Raw genomic sequence first — 14,010 nt, forward strand, 5'->3', positions numbered from 1 at the left:
TACCATTTAACATTTTTATCTTTATTAATAACATCAACAGGTTGAAATAATAATTAACTATGACAAAAACATATTGAACGTGACTTTTATAAATTCTCTCAAAAATTAATTGCAGTGATATATTTAATTGTAAGTTTAAAATTAAAATCAGTTCTGTGATACTAATAGTTAAGTGAAAAATAATATGTGATATTAATTGTTTTACGATTATTTAAAATATGACTTTAATTATTCAATTATTATTTCATCTTAATTATTATATTTGTAAGGTGAATTTTAAATGCAACTCTTTTAACCCGTTGAAATTTTTCCACAAAATTAAAATCAAAACATTTATGTTACACGAATTACTAATTTGCTTTTGAGCATTGCCTGACAAATTCTTACCGAAAATCATTTTTTTACACTTCCTCTGCTTATCATTATGTCCTAATAATCTTTAATTTGCCCGTTATTGTCAAAATTAAATATTTACAGGAACAATTATTTATAGTGAAGTCATATCTATACTGCACTAATATCAATTTCCAAACACACGTGCAGTTATTATTATAATAATGGAAAAATTAAATTGTTCAATTAAATTCAATGTTTACATTTACATTATGAAATTAATTATTCATTTTACTTTTATAATGCAATCAACAAAGTCTTCACATGTCTACTGTTTGGCGCTACTGCGAAACGAATGGATACTAGGCAATGTTCATAATCATAAATCTTAACTAAACAAAATTTTAAGTTTGATCTAATTATATTAATAAATGCGCGGTGACTTTGTCATTGCATTAGAAAGTTTAAAATTTACAACTTTCATTTTTGTCGGTGGGACAAAATGACAAGCTAATATTTACAATTTATTATTTACAGGTGACATTATATTTTTAATAAACAATAAATAATTTAAAAATCATTTTAACATCTAAAATAAACTCCTGTTTGTCAAACTATCTTGCCCGAAGTACTAAAAGTTGCCCCACCGCTTCATATTTTAATATAATTACGAAATATATTAAATCACAGTTAAAGCGGTTTTTCACAGAGCGTGGTTTCAGCACGAGTCAGGGCCGCCCGGTGATGTGACTAGTAACGAGTCCTCTAATGATGAACCCTTCTCATGAGAAATACAATCGCACTGCGTTTGTGAACGTCCTTCGGCACATGGGACATTTGTCGGTCGACAGCGCGCATTTCGCACACGCCACCACGTGACCGCAGGGGACGAAGCAAACGTTCCTTTCCTCGTTGTAGCAAATCTTGCACAGCTTCGTATCCTCAACATGGTCCTCTTCCTTATCGCTGTTGCTTTTCTCCACCGACTGTGGCGGGGTTGGAGCTGAATCTTTCTGCTCTTTAGGGGCTGGAATAACGCAGGCTTCAGAAATCACTTTCTGTACATATTCTCGGCCCTTAACGAGTTGGACGTAGGCGCATCGGTTGAACCAACGAGCGTGTTGCTCCCACGGGACGTCGTCGTTTTCCCAGTCCTTCAGGCCGCCATCGCAATAAAAGCATTTCGTTTTATCACCTTGGCCGGTGTAGAAAAAGCCGGCCTCAGCTAGATCTTCAGGTTTTTGACGCATACTGCGCGGCCAGTCGCAAAAGCTGCGTAATCGAGCAGTTTCCGAAGCGTACCGAGGATGGACAGGACCGGGCATACGGATAGCGCTGGTGGCTGTGGGAGGTGCCCGAACGCCACACTCGTCGCGGCCGGCTGCCGCTGTCGAGTCGAAAGGAACGTTGCCCGAGCCGGTCTGACGCCGAAGGAAGGGACACTGAGGAGCCCATCGCTGATGGTCTTGAGCAGGATCATCACCTTCAACCCATCTCATGATTTCCACCTTACAGAAAGCGCAGCGGACCTCATCGCCTCGGCCGAGATAGTAAAAGCCGTTCCTTGCGAGAAGTTCCGGTGACAAGAACGATACAGGCCATTTATCGAATGTATTTAGCCTGTCTTCTTCCCGTTTCATGTCGGGGCCCCCGGGACCGAAGACGAATAAGTCGCGATTGTCGTTCTTAGGTTCAGATGAAGATGAGGAGGAAACGGAGCTGGGCGATGACGAAGGTGTTCCTGAATTGGAATCGCATCCTTGCGTGGGCAGCACCAGCTGACTTAAGGGTTGTCGATTTTTCAGCAAATGTGCTAACATTCCAGCTGCCATCGGCGATGTATTGTTCGCGGGCACTGTAACGGAAATAAATAAACGCGATAAGTACATAATTCATTCGAAAACTATACAACACACATACATGTAGCTGGAATTACAATTTCACAAACATATGAAATGTTTATTATTCGTAATGTTTGTTATAAGAAGCATAATCAGCTTTTATTAGTAATCGATGTCTGTAACTACATAATCTGTATTGAAATAATATTCGTTTACAAATTGCCTAGTAACGAATGTCGTTTAGGTTACATTACAGTTGTGTAAAACAAGACAGCAAACAAGTGCGCTCAACAGTTTCTCATAACAAGAAGTTCGCGGCCATCGCGGCCGGGCCGGCTGCGTCGCCGACATTCCATTCCCGCAGCCTCTCCTCGCCTCGCCTCCAGGCCCTCTGCGTGCACTCAGTGCGCATGCACTCAACGGCCGCAATCAATTTTTTCTTTCACAAACTTAAGCCTAGTCTATTTTATCATATTTTCGAGCTAATCATTTCATTAGCCTTTAGTTATTTGACAAATATAAAACTATTTCAAATTATATTTTTTATACTTAGTAGAAAACTTTACTATATCATCGTATCATAATTTAATTAAATAATGTTAATTAATACTCTTTATGAAGAAATTTAGAATAGTTAATAATTACAAATATTAAGATTTAGACAATTAGATTGATTTTAAAAACAAATAAGATAAATTAAAAATGATAATTATTTCACAAAGATAATTATTCAAACTAGCTCCGACTTTAAGTATCGGTAATGCAATAGAGTGAAATAAATTGCAATGTTAAAAACTATTACACGTAATCAATAGATAATATGGAACAACCAACGAAAAATCTAAAAAGAGCAAGGATAGTAATGGCCACAAAAAATCAATATTTACCGTTTCCGAGCTTGCAATCAACTAATAACGGCATTGTGCTGCGATTATGTAAACGCGTATTTCACGTAAAATAACAAAAGCACATCTCAAATTACGATAACACAGTTTGTTCTTCAATAAGATATAATTTAAAATCTGACAAAACTATTTGGCGACTCGAACATGGTAAGCTTCGCATTTGTTGTGTCGCATAGGGTTGCGAGTATCATTGACGTGTAGCTGTTGCGCATGCGTGCGTACTTTTAGGAGGGTTCAAATTCGCCTACGTGGGGTGCCTTGCTCAGCTGTGTCGCCAGTTAGGGTCCCCCATGCTGTTACATTTACGGAGTCCATACGAAAGGACTATATTTACAAAGGTCTTTACTCTCGTGGATATCACAAAGCAGTAATTGTAATAAAAAGAAATAAATTACGAAAATACGACAACCACGAATTATTTTTTCTTCTCGATCAAACCGACATGACCAACGGGAATATTTTTCTAAAAAGCAGCAACGCAAAGTGTTAACACGTGTGGTTGACACATGTTAAATAAAGTATGACCACCACGATTCAAGACGCTATGGTCGCGTACTTATTCGTCTACATTCTATATTATGATACGATAAACAAGCGAGAAGTGCGAAGGGACGACGCGGGAGAGATGTAGTTCTCAATCAGACTAGCGTCTGGGGCGACGTTGCCGCTCCGTTCACCGCCGACCGGATTTCATTCATATTTGAGACGCGGCGTTGCCGTCTTCAGCGGAAACCGCGACCACACAGCGTAAAAAAGGGCCTTTGGAATGTGGCAGTACTGCTGGGCGGGTCTAAGCAGTACCGAATAAAAAGTGACGGTGTGGAATGCGGACTGCACTTACTAGTACAAGCTATGTATTAGCCGTCAAAATTGAATACATTCCTCATATTTCATTGACATGCATTGAACATTAATGTATATTTAAATATGCGTTAAAATAAGCCTAATTGTAATTATTTAAATAAAAGAAAAGAATAAGAATAGATATGTGTGTTAAATTATAAATCTATATAAAAAGCATGTATTCAAAACATAGTAATTAAATGTAAAACAAAATGCGCGGTGAAACGAGACTGTCAAAGATTTCGAAATGTGTTGCTTCCATGAAACGGGACAGACAAGGAAAATAAAACAAAAAGTCTCGAATCCAAGGTCCATAAGCTCGGCGCTAAGAGCAAATGAAATTCAGCATTGTGCCTTAAGAGAGCGGCGATAGGCGGCGCCGTAGTGAGCCGTGGGGAAGGGGACGCGGCCGTGTTCTCATGCCTATGGGTGGTCGGCGCTCGGCTTTCGAATTCCAATGCCTTGCCTGTAGCACCTACGCAGCACTATGTAGACACCAACCTACCTACATAGCATTATCTCATGTACCTTTAAAATTACATCGCTAAAGGTCTATTACTAATGCTGTTTCTTCGATACAACAACGCCTTGATTCCAAAGTCCATTCGGTCACAAGTCGTTTACGAACTTCGGTTGTCATCATGAAAGATAAAAAAGCGAACCAAAGGATATAGCCCGGAAACGATATCAGAGGAAATGAACATCCGCCAGATGGGGAGCTTATTTACAAAAGCGGCGTTTTGTTGAATATAAAACTGAATGAATGAAAGTCATCAGCTATTTTTGAATATGAATGAAGCGAGATAAGTCGAATAGAAAACGAATGATGATAATGACCGATCGGCAAACTCTTTATAATATGTATAATTTGCAGATCCTTGACGGTAAACCGCTAAAAAAAGAAGAGAAAAGCGATACTAATTTTCCATGGTTTATATATGACAAATTTGAGACGCTTAAACATGAAAATCATTAATAAATAATTTTTAAAATCCAAAATTCTAAATGAATTAAAATGTTTAAAAATGTCACTGCAATATTGTTTCTCAAGCTAAAAATAAAATTAAAATTTCAGCTACCTTATTATTTCGACAACATAGTATCTAAATTATTATATTATGACGAAGAAGAAACTGTTTGCTTGTTGATAAGTCTGTGTAGCTATTTTAAGCTTACTATTTATAAAGTAGACCATTAATCACCCAATAGATGGCGTTAGTAGTCTCATTACAACAACAATACAATCAAATAAACAGTATCAATACTTTGAGCGCGGCTTACTTTGTTTTTTGTTTAAATATATAACGTTTCTTAATAATTTTAAACCATAAATATGTTAAGGGTCGATACCTTATGGGAATGGCAAGGTAGTAGCTTTTTGTGAGGTCATGCTACTTAAGTTTGAGGCACAATTGGGTGAGAAAAAAGACAAGGCCAATTCAACAAAATGTACACTAATTTATGTCGTATTAAGATTCGTTCTCGTCGATCAAGGTTCATCAAATTTCAACATTTAACGTATTGGAAATGTAAGTGATATAAAGTATATAGAACATTAACAGGAGGATAAAATAATATCTAGTTAGGCCATTGTTATTTTCTAAGAATAACTGGTCACTTAAGCATCTTATCAATCACATTATCTACTAACGGATACTTGAATATGTGAAATGGATTTCATTACTCTATTGCAATATAAATGAGTTTATACTTCTCAGAAATTGCAATTATGTTGACCATTTTCCTTATGTTTTCAAATAAATTGTATTTTTAAATCGGGTAATTTCTACCAAGTAATTTTGGCATCTTCATATAGATGTCGCTACTCACACAAACATAACAATGAAAATTAAAAATTGTATGTACAATGTATTAATTTTACAAGCACACTAATATAGTATTTAATCATATATCAGCTGTTTTCTTAATAAAATCGAATGTTCATTTCAAAATATTATTTGCCTTTAATAAAATTAATTAGTCGATTTAATTATGCATCTTTGTTCATGAAGCACAAAGTTAATATTTACTAATTACTTTAGAATGAGTTCTGAAAAACAAATTCCATCTAACTATTAAGATAATAATGAAATTAGGTAATTAATCTACACTACAGTACATAATTATGCTTGATCAAACAAACAGCTGTTCACAAAATCTATAGGTATATGTAATAATGAACTAACAGTTTGTATTTTAAAACTTCGTTTACATAAATAATGTAACATTATTAACGACTAAATTAATTGTATTAAACTATTAAAATCAAGCATCTATTCAATAATAAGTTAGCTGTCGACGTGGTAGAAAAATGCCACGATAGGCATTTACGTTCATAAATTGTTATCTTTCTTAAATAAAAAATACTTATCACTATTATTGATGCTTGATATAATGTAAAATACAGTGTGTGCCTATCGAATTAAATAATTTATTTTGAATAAAACACATCACCCAAATTTAGGTTATGTAAGAAAAAACATTCACCTCTAATTGGTTCCATTTGTAATCAGGAAATTCCACTATAAAACGTAAAACACATCAACTCCAAAGCTTCAACAGTTATTGTTCTCACTCTCACTTTAAATTACAATTTCCGATACTAAAACAGACAACACTCTACGTCCATGAGCGCGAAACTCGCAACTGTCGGTGGAATCGACTATAACCTACGATGGCGCTCCAAGCACGCCAGCGATACGTGCGTCACGTTCAGTAACTGTCCCGATATCCGCCAGGCGCGCTCTGTTGGGCTTCGTTCGAATGACTTGCCTGCCGTCGCACCGCGCAACCCGCGCGCTCGGCCAGTGCCAATAATTCTATCAGCTGTTTCTATTGCTTTATCAAGTTATTCCTAATTCCCTAAATCGTAACATTGTAATAAACAGCATACGAACAATTTGTAAGTACTCATTTCATTTAATAATTTTAAATAAATTTAGCCGTTTAATCTTTCTATTTTGATAAGCTATGACGTAGACATAACCTTAAAAGTAAGTTATTGAAAGGAAATATTGTATCTACCGTAATAAGGCGCTTTTTATATTTCGATATGATATTTTTTTATGAAATAATATTTTATAAATTTATACCTTTGCACACTCTGGATGGGCCTGCGGTTTCATTTTCTGCTTCTGCCTCGTCTGATGCCTCATTTTGCATGCCTGAAATATGCATTTATGTTTAGTATCGCAATTATAAAATTTAGTAAAATAGTATTAAATTTACTGTAATTATAATCATATAAATACACTTATTTTATTTTCCACTGAGAGTATTATAATATATTAAATGTCATTTTGAAAATGATTGTCACAAAAAAATAAAAATAAAATCGTTCCGTTACCTGATATACTAGTCTTAAGGAAAATAATTGATTTTTGATTTTATTTATCGATGATACACGGTTGTTGTTGCAAGCACGTGTAGGCACACTGAGATCTTTGATAAATATTTATTACGTAAAATGTGACGTTAGCATACACTGCATAGATCAATGAGTGTAAACAATCAACGCGACACGTATATAAACCGCTAGCTATCAATCCGACTAAATTTTTATTACAAAGTTACACTAATGATGTTAAGAATGATTTAATAGTCCAATCTGAGTAATAAATGCTCTGCTAGCCATACTCTGGACCTACTACGTATTTGTTGCATCACCAAAATTCCCTGGATGCGACAACTTGTAATCCCAACAAACATACCTATTTCGTTTGAATAACAATAATAAACACCGAAAAGGGGGAAAAATAGGTCGGGTTCTAGGTAGTATCGTCATCAAGAAAGTCAAATTAATTAAAAATGCGACAAAATGTCATACATAGTTGAATACATTTGGAATGAGAATATGTTTGTGTACGAGTAAATTCATAAGTACAGGTATATATTGAATAAAAATGTTGGTATGCGCAATCTCTTAATAAAAAAAAACTGAAGCAGATGCTAATATGACGTCTGTTTCGATGATAGAGGTGGTAAAAAAATTGAGGTGAGGTTTGGCGCAGGTGCGGACACAGCTTGCTCGTGCGCGGGCGTTACGCAGCTGCTGTTCCACGTGCTTTGCAGCTGTCGCCTCATCCCTAAAGCCTCGCGTTACACCACGGAACACACAAAACACAAAGACATCCGGAATCTTGTTATAATCAGCGATTATATTGATATACCTGGGCGTTCTGCATTTCTAGATGACTGATCCGAATCACTATTGCAGTTTAGTAGTGATAGAAGAATTTTAAACAAGATATTCATAATATAACTTTAGTATTCGTTATGGGTTATATAGTAAACGTATGTCGTTTTTACGTATGATCTTTGGCATTTTCCGGTTTTCAGGCGACCCAAACGTGTGTTCTATGCAACAGACCGCGCTAGCTACTGTGAGTTCAAACTTCAGGCCACAGTGGGCGGCTGTAGGAAAATCGATAGACTTACACAAAATGGTGCAATGTGGAGTTTCCTTAACAATTAATAGATATATCCCAGTTTTTATTCATTAAACACGTCTTATTCAGCAATAATATGTAAGTAAATCTTACTTTTATTATTGTTACCGATCTTAGTGACTAATTCATGTTTTGTTTCATGTCTCGAACAACGCCCTAGAATCTGTGATATTGTTAACACTTTGAATATTTTGGGAACCATTATTTAATGTAAACTATAGCTTGTTTTTTATTTTATTTGGCAATATTACTATTATTCAGACATTGTTTACTCATGTCGTGTTTCATTTAATATTTGGATTACCAAAATAATGGAAGTTTAGGTTACTTTATCAACTAAATTTATGATTACAAACAATACATATGCCATTATACGGTATATTTATTATGACGAGGATTTAAGAAGTGCGGATAAATTACAATAAATTTGAATAATCTTCATAACAAAAAAACATTAAGAGGATTTTTCATTTGGTCGTTTAAATATCGATTTGTAACATAATGTGATTTTAGTAAAACAAATACATATATTACCAGTATCGCGTGTGGTCCAAATTCGTCAAATTTTTTGTGTGCTCACACGTACTGTACCTTAAAATGATATGCGTTTCATTCCCCTTCCTTTTATAATATAAACTAGTTACCCGCCCCGTTTTCGCGACATTATAATGAATATTACACCCATTTTTTATTCACGATTGAACAACAATCTGTATTAAATGTAGTAATTCAACTGCTCGTACTGTACTTACTGAATTTTATGTAAATATATTGAGTTTATATAATAGTTTTAATAGTTGTTGGAATTAAAATTATAACGATTTTTTCAGAATAAACACTTTAAAATAGTTTCATTGTGATAGAAGTAATTAGTGTGTCACAAATAAATTTAACCAGACTTGTCATGTAACAAAACGTATTCCAAATTATTGTGACTAATCTTTAAAAGATAGATAAGAGATACATATAATAGAGTCGAATCGTTGTAGACTGTTTGGAGATTTATTAATATTATATACGAATATTTAGTCTGCATTTGTAATATATTCTTAGCAGTATTCCCTTGGAATCCATTAGATCAGTTAACTTTTAAGTCAATCCATTAAAAAAGTTGTCATATGTGGTCATGGAAGAATACATATCATAGAAGCATATTGTATTTTTTATATCGGACCTGGAATTTTGACTAAATCTCGTAATTATATTCTTCTATATTAATACTATAAATATGAAAGTAATTCAGTCCGTCGGTTCCTATTTCACGGAACCAAATTTGATTAAATTTGGTAAGGAGCTTGAACTTAAAGGAAGAACATAGTTTACGTTTTTATCCAAACCCCAAAAACGAGTGAAGCGAGATACAACTAGTAATTTGAGAAGTGTTTGCTCCAGTAAAAAGTATAAAAATGGCTGTCCACCTTACATAAGTTTGATAATTCTATTAGTTTGAATTTTAAACAACTGAAACATGTATTTTAAATTTTATGAGTAGTTTTCATACCTAATATTATTTCACATCTTTAAAACGTCCCATATTGTTTATATTAATATTTAATTCAAAACCTTCAATCATTTGGTACATCCAGGTGTTTACAATTTTAAGCTTACCGTAATAAGTAACGATCGCCCTGAAATAACGTTTAAATGTACTAGCTCTGTAGTTTATTTAAAACTTGTATAAAAAATGCGTACCCCACGCGTTTGTGTTAAATTACTGAAAATGTTCTCTAGATATCATTGTATATAATTAAGTTGTTAGTATGTTGTATAACAATCAAAGTCAACCAAGAAATCTATCTTACTATTCGCCTCGCGTCATATATTATATGCGAATGTAAATTGCATAGCGCAAACGTTCATAATTATGTTTTTATTTTTAGTTCCAGAAACATTTAAAAATGTTCTTTACTTAGATAAACATATTTATGTTACCAAAGCTTTGGGGAGTGAACGAACGGCAGCAAGTAAGAGTATCATACGACTAGGGAATGACTTGATAGATTTCGATAAAAAATACATTCGAGAGGCTTGGGCAACTTGCCTGAATAAAACACAATTTATATATTTATACATCTATCACATTATAAGGAAATAAGAACGCATTGAACAAGGAATATGCAATAAGCATGAAAGGTGAACTATTATTTTTGGATTAAAAATACATGGGTATGCTTGACTCAACATAATAGGAAAAGGTTTAAATCATCCAAATCGGTCTAGGCATATTCTAGTAATTTCTGGAAAAATATGCGCTATAGGACCATAAATACCTCCGTTTTTATGTTATATTGACAAGTTACGGTGATATTAAAATTGTTTGCGTAGGCCGGAAAGCAGCTGAATGGTATTAGAACATGCTTTGTATTCCTATATTGATCTATTCATAATACAGTTTGATATTATTCTTATGCTTATTAAGTTTAATTTTTATGTTCGATTTCTCTGGGTAGGGCGCGTAAATAGGGAGACGGTCCATTACAATCCGATGTTTGAACTGTTATTATATACGTACCTATGTATTAATATATATAAGAAAACACTAATTATATGCTAGGTCTTATATTATGTATCATTGTATTTTTAACGCTTACGTAATATATATTATCTCATTTTTCTTTGACATTATTGAAATATAAATTCTAGGTATTGTTAGTCATCTTAGTTATACGTACAATTGCATGGAAAATATACATCGCTTATTTACTTCATTTAGAGATGAGTGCAAACCTAGTGCAAAGATATTTTATAAGAAACATTTTTAAAACTATAGTACGACACAACTGAGATGTCAAAATTCGGCAAACATCGGCAAAATTCGTAAAATCGATTGCATCCGAATTAAGTACGCTGTCCCAAATTATCGATATTTATTTCTTATGTGAATATGATCTTTACACAAACGTATTAACTTGTAATATCATATGACCTAATATATTCGTCAATTTGACACGTCGATTTACATGCACTTGTTTTCTCGGGTTAAACTGACGCGGGAATCTATAGCGTCGAATGGCGCGATAGGAGCTGTTTCTATTGGTTGTATAAATCGTCAGTAATCGGTTTTATTAAATTTGCCGATGCTACATCTAAATTGGGTCGTACGATATTGTAAAATTTTGACAACTTAGGATGGTTTATGATTGATCCTATATAATCTGTTCCCACAAAATAGCTCAAATATGATATTAAAAGCGATGACATTGACGCTTCATCTTTTACTTTTACTCACAAGCATATTTGTAATAACATTTTTGTATTTTAAATGTTAAGACAATACAGAATATTTTTATGCTAGCAAATGCATTCCTATGGTTTAATGAATGAAACCGGTTAATAGAAACAACATACAAGCTACTCGGTTCTTTCGTGACCAAACAATAAAATTGTATGAGCATGCTAGACCATATTAGTGTAAGGCATAAACAAATATCTTTAAAACAATTAATGTACTTAAAATATACTTGAGTAACCTTAGAGATATAACTGTAGTCTCAAATGATAATCCAAATTATTGAGAATTGAAAAATTACGGTATTTCCTATTAGCAATATATTAGTAGTTAGTCATTTCAAGTCCTTATCATTATCCTAGATTATAATACACTTGTTATGTACTTTCATCTGTTACATTTTCGATGCACATGTACTAAGTATATTTAAAAAAAAATCTTATATTTTTTGTTTTTTGTCAACTGCTATAATGTTGATATTTTTCTTAAAGCATGCCATGTTTAAAGAAACATGTATTAATGTATAAATAGAAACTTATTTAACGATAATTATAGCGACACGTATATTTTAAAATCATAAAAGTCGTTTTACAAATGTGTAGGTTAAAGTAAAACGTACACTTTAAAAAGCCATCATGAAAGTAAACGGTAATGGTAAAGGTAAAACTGGTCTGAAAAATAAACGGCGTATCTGAGACGATTTCAAGTAAGTCTTTGGGCGCAAAGTGGAAGGGCCAATGGCAGCCCGGGACGTGGAATGCGGCCTTCTTTTCCCAGAATCGTCTGGACGGGCGAACAGCTCCAAGTGAACACAAAAATACCTGAATGTAGATGCTCTTGCTCACGCATAAAATGAAACAAGAAACTTATTTTCAAACATTAAGCTTTTAACATACTGCTGACTTTCGTTTTGTAAAAGATATTGATTTTTTTTTTTACTTTCTGTACAGTTGTGTATAACGTTATCATTAGTGATATTATCACGTTGATATATAATTAGATATTAAAGTACCTACATTAATTATGCTATCAGATTTTGGTCATTTGGTTTACGTAATAGGGATCAGATTTTTTTTTTTTTGTATTACATCAGTATATCTAATTTTAATGGGGTTCTTTTAAAATTGGAATGTTTTACCAAGACGTCACACAATGTGCTGCAACACAATGCACAGTTTTTTCCTATCTAAATCCGTTACATTCCATTTGCTGAAGCTGTGAGTTGGGCACGAATGTCTCTCGGCGAGATTTCGAAATTCCAAGAAAGGCAAAGCCTCATCTCAAAAGCGCCGACGCGGCCCTACAACCAGAATACTTTTTTTACTCCACAGGTAGGCTGGCGCTAAGAAGGCAAAGGAATTTATAGTGCGCCTCGATCGTCTTGAACGTCAACAAACATTTGTATTTATGTCATTTCTTAAAGTTTCTCATATGCGCCATTAATATGTGTTGTAATTATTAAACTTTTCAAACACATAACATAAAAATAATACAACCTTTAAAGATTTACTCTTTAAATATTATTAAGACAGCTTTATAACATTTACAAATTCTATAAATATTCCATTTACACAAAATAATCCCATGTTCGAGTATTCTTATAAAATTAAAGTACATTATTGTGTACATCTAATACTATAATTGGCTTTAAAATATTAAATTAGTTTATCCCTCTATCTTCCCTGTATAGTGTACTCTAAAAAATGCGCGCTGTACTCGTGAGCTTCACGATTCTTGGAAAATAGGGCTCTTGATACCAGCATTCCCGGGCGCAGTCTTGAAGGTCGTCTCACTAATAATAGCGATCATTGTACCTTATGGCGCCCTATTCCCACAGCATTCAACTAATTAACAGTCTAACTATTCAAGTGTAACTTACATTTAAATAACAATTAAGAAAAAGTGCTTCTTGTATAAAAAATTAAAGTAACCTTCTACGGTTACTGTACATAAAGTTTGCATAAATCCAATCTTAAATAATAAATAAATCTTAACCGAACTGATTTCAAGCGTCTCTACGATTATAAAGCATCTGCTAGACATTAAATGCCACATAGACAGCTAAACCATGAAACAACGGCGTTTGGAGGACTGCGCAAAGCATTCTGGCGCTTGGGTCTTACGGCCTTCGAGTGGTATTCCATTGATGGTGCTGCTAGCGGATGGTGTTCTGTGGAATTTGGGCCACGCCGCTGACTCAACGCCGATCTAATCCCTTCCCTCTCGTAGGTATTCTCGATAGACTACACGGATGTAAGCATTTAAAGCATGGGAGCGGTTACCTGTAACATTTTCCGCGACGTATTTTGCTTCGTCATTATTAAAATCAAGTTTTTTCATTGGTACAAGGTCAATAGACGTAAAAGCTATGGGTAACATTAAATATAATCAATGTATCTTATCGGGTCGAT

The 14,010-nt window shown here is 34.0% G+C and overlaps 2 protein-coding genes across 6 annotated transcripts in view; one reads left to right on the forward strand and one right to left on the reverse strand.

The window, feature by feature from the left end:
* Positions 1-8,191, reverse strand: LOC124543202 (putative inhibitor of apoptosis). 3 transcript variants are annotated; one of them, XM_047121320.1, is made up of 3 exons: positions 8,092-8,191; positions 7,015-7,086; positions 1-2,188 (listed from the first exon to the last, which is right to left on the reverse strand). In XM_047121320.1, exons 1-3 carry the CDS (start codon positions 8,174-8,176, stop codon positions 1,116-1,118), a joined length of 1,230 nt encoding a protein of 409 aa, XP_046977276.1. In that variant the 5' UTR covers positions 8,177-8,191; the 3' UTR covers positions 1-1,115. The 3 variants fall into 3 exon arrangements, with proteins under 3 accessions (XP_046977276.1, XP_046977285.1, XP_046977294.1); XM_047121329.1 differs by lacking the exon at positions 8,092-8,191 and adding an exon at positions 7,269-7,424; XM_047121338.1 differs by lacking the exons at positions 7,015-7,086; positions 8,092-8,191 and adding an exon at positions 6,410-6,672.
* LOC124543219 (uncharacterized oxidoreductase YtbE-like) overlaps positions 6,656-14,010 on the forward strand; it is a 22,504-nt gene continuing 15,149 nt past the window's right edge. The window contains exons 1-2 of one of the 3 annotated variants that reach the window (XM_047121368.1): positions 6,690-6,824; positions 8,261-8,448. The gene's annotated coding sequence lies outside the window, so the exon portion shown is untranslated. Of the gene's footprint in view, positions 6,825-8,028; positions 8,138-8,260; positions 8,449-14,010 lie in introns of those variants that run through there. The other 2 variants (XM_047121359.1, XM_047121351.1) reach the window with 2 other exon arrangements.

The sequence above is a fragment of the Vanessa cardui genome, chromosome 3 (genome assembly GCF_905220365.1).
Source record: "Vanessa cardui chromosome 3, ilVanCard2.1, whole genome shotgun sequence".
Classification (NCBI taxonomy): domain Eukaryota; kingdom Metazoa; phylum Arthropoda; class Insecta; order Lepidoptera; family Nymphalidae; genus Vanessa; species Vanessa cardui.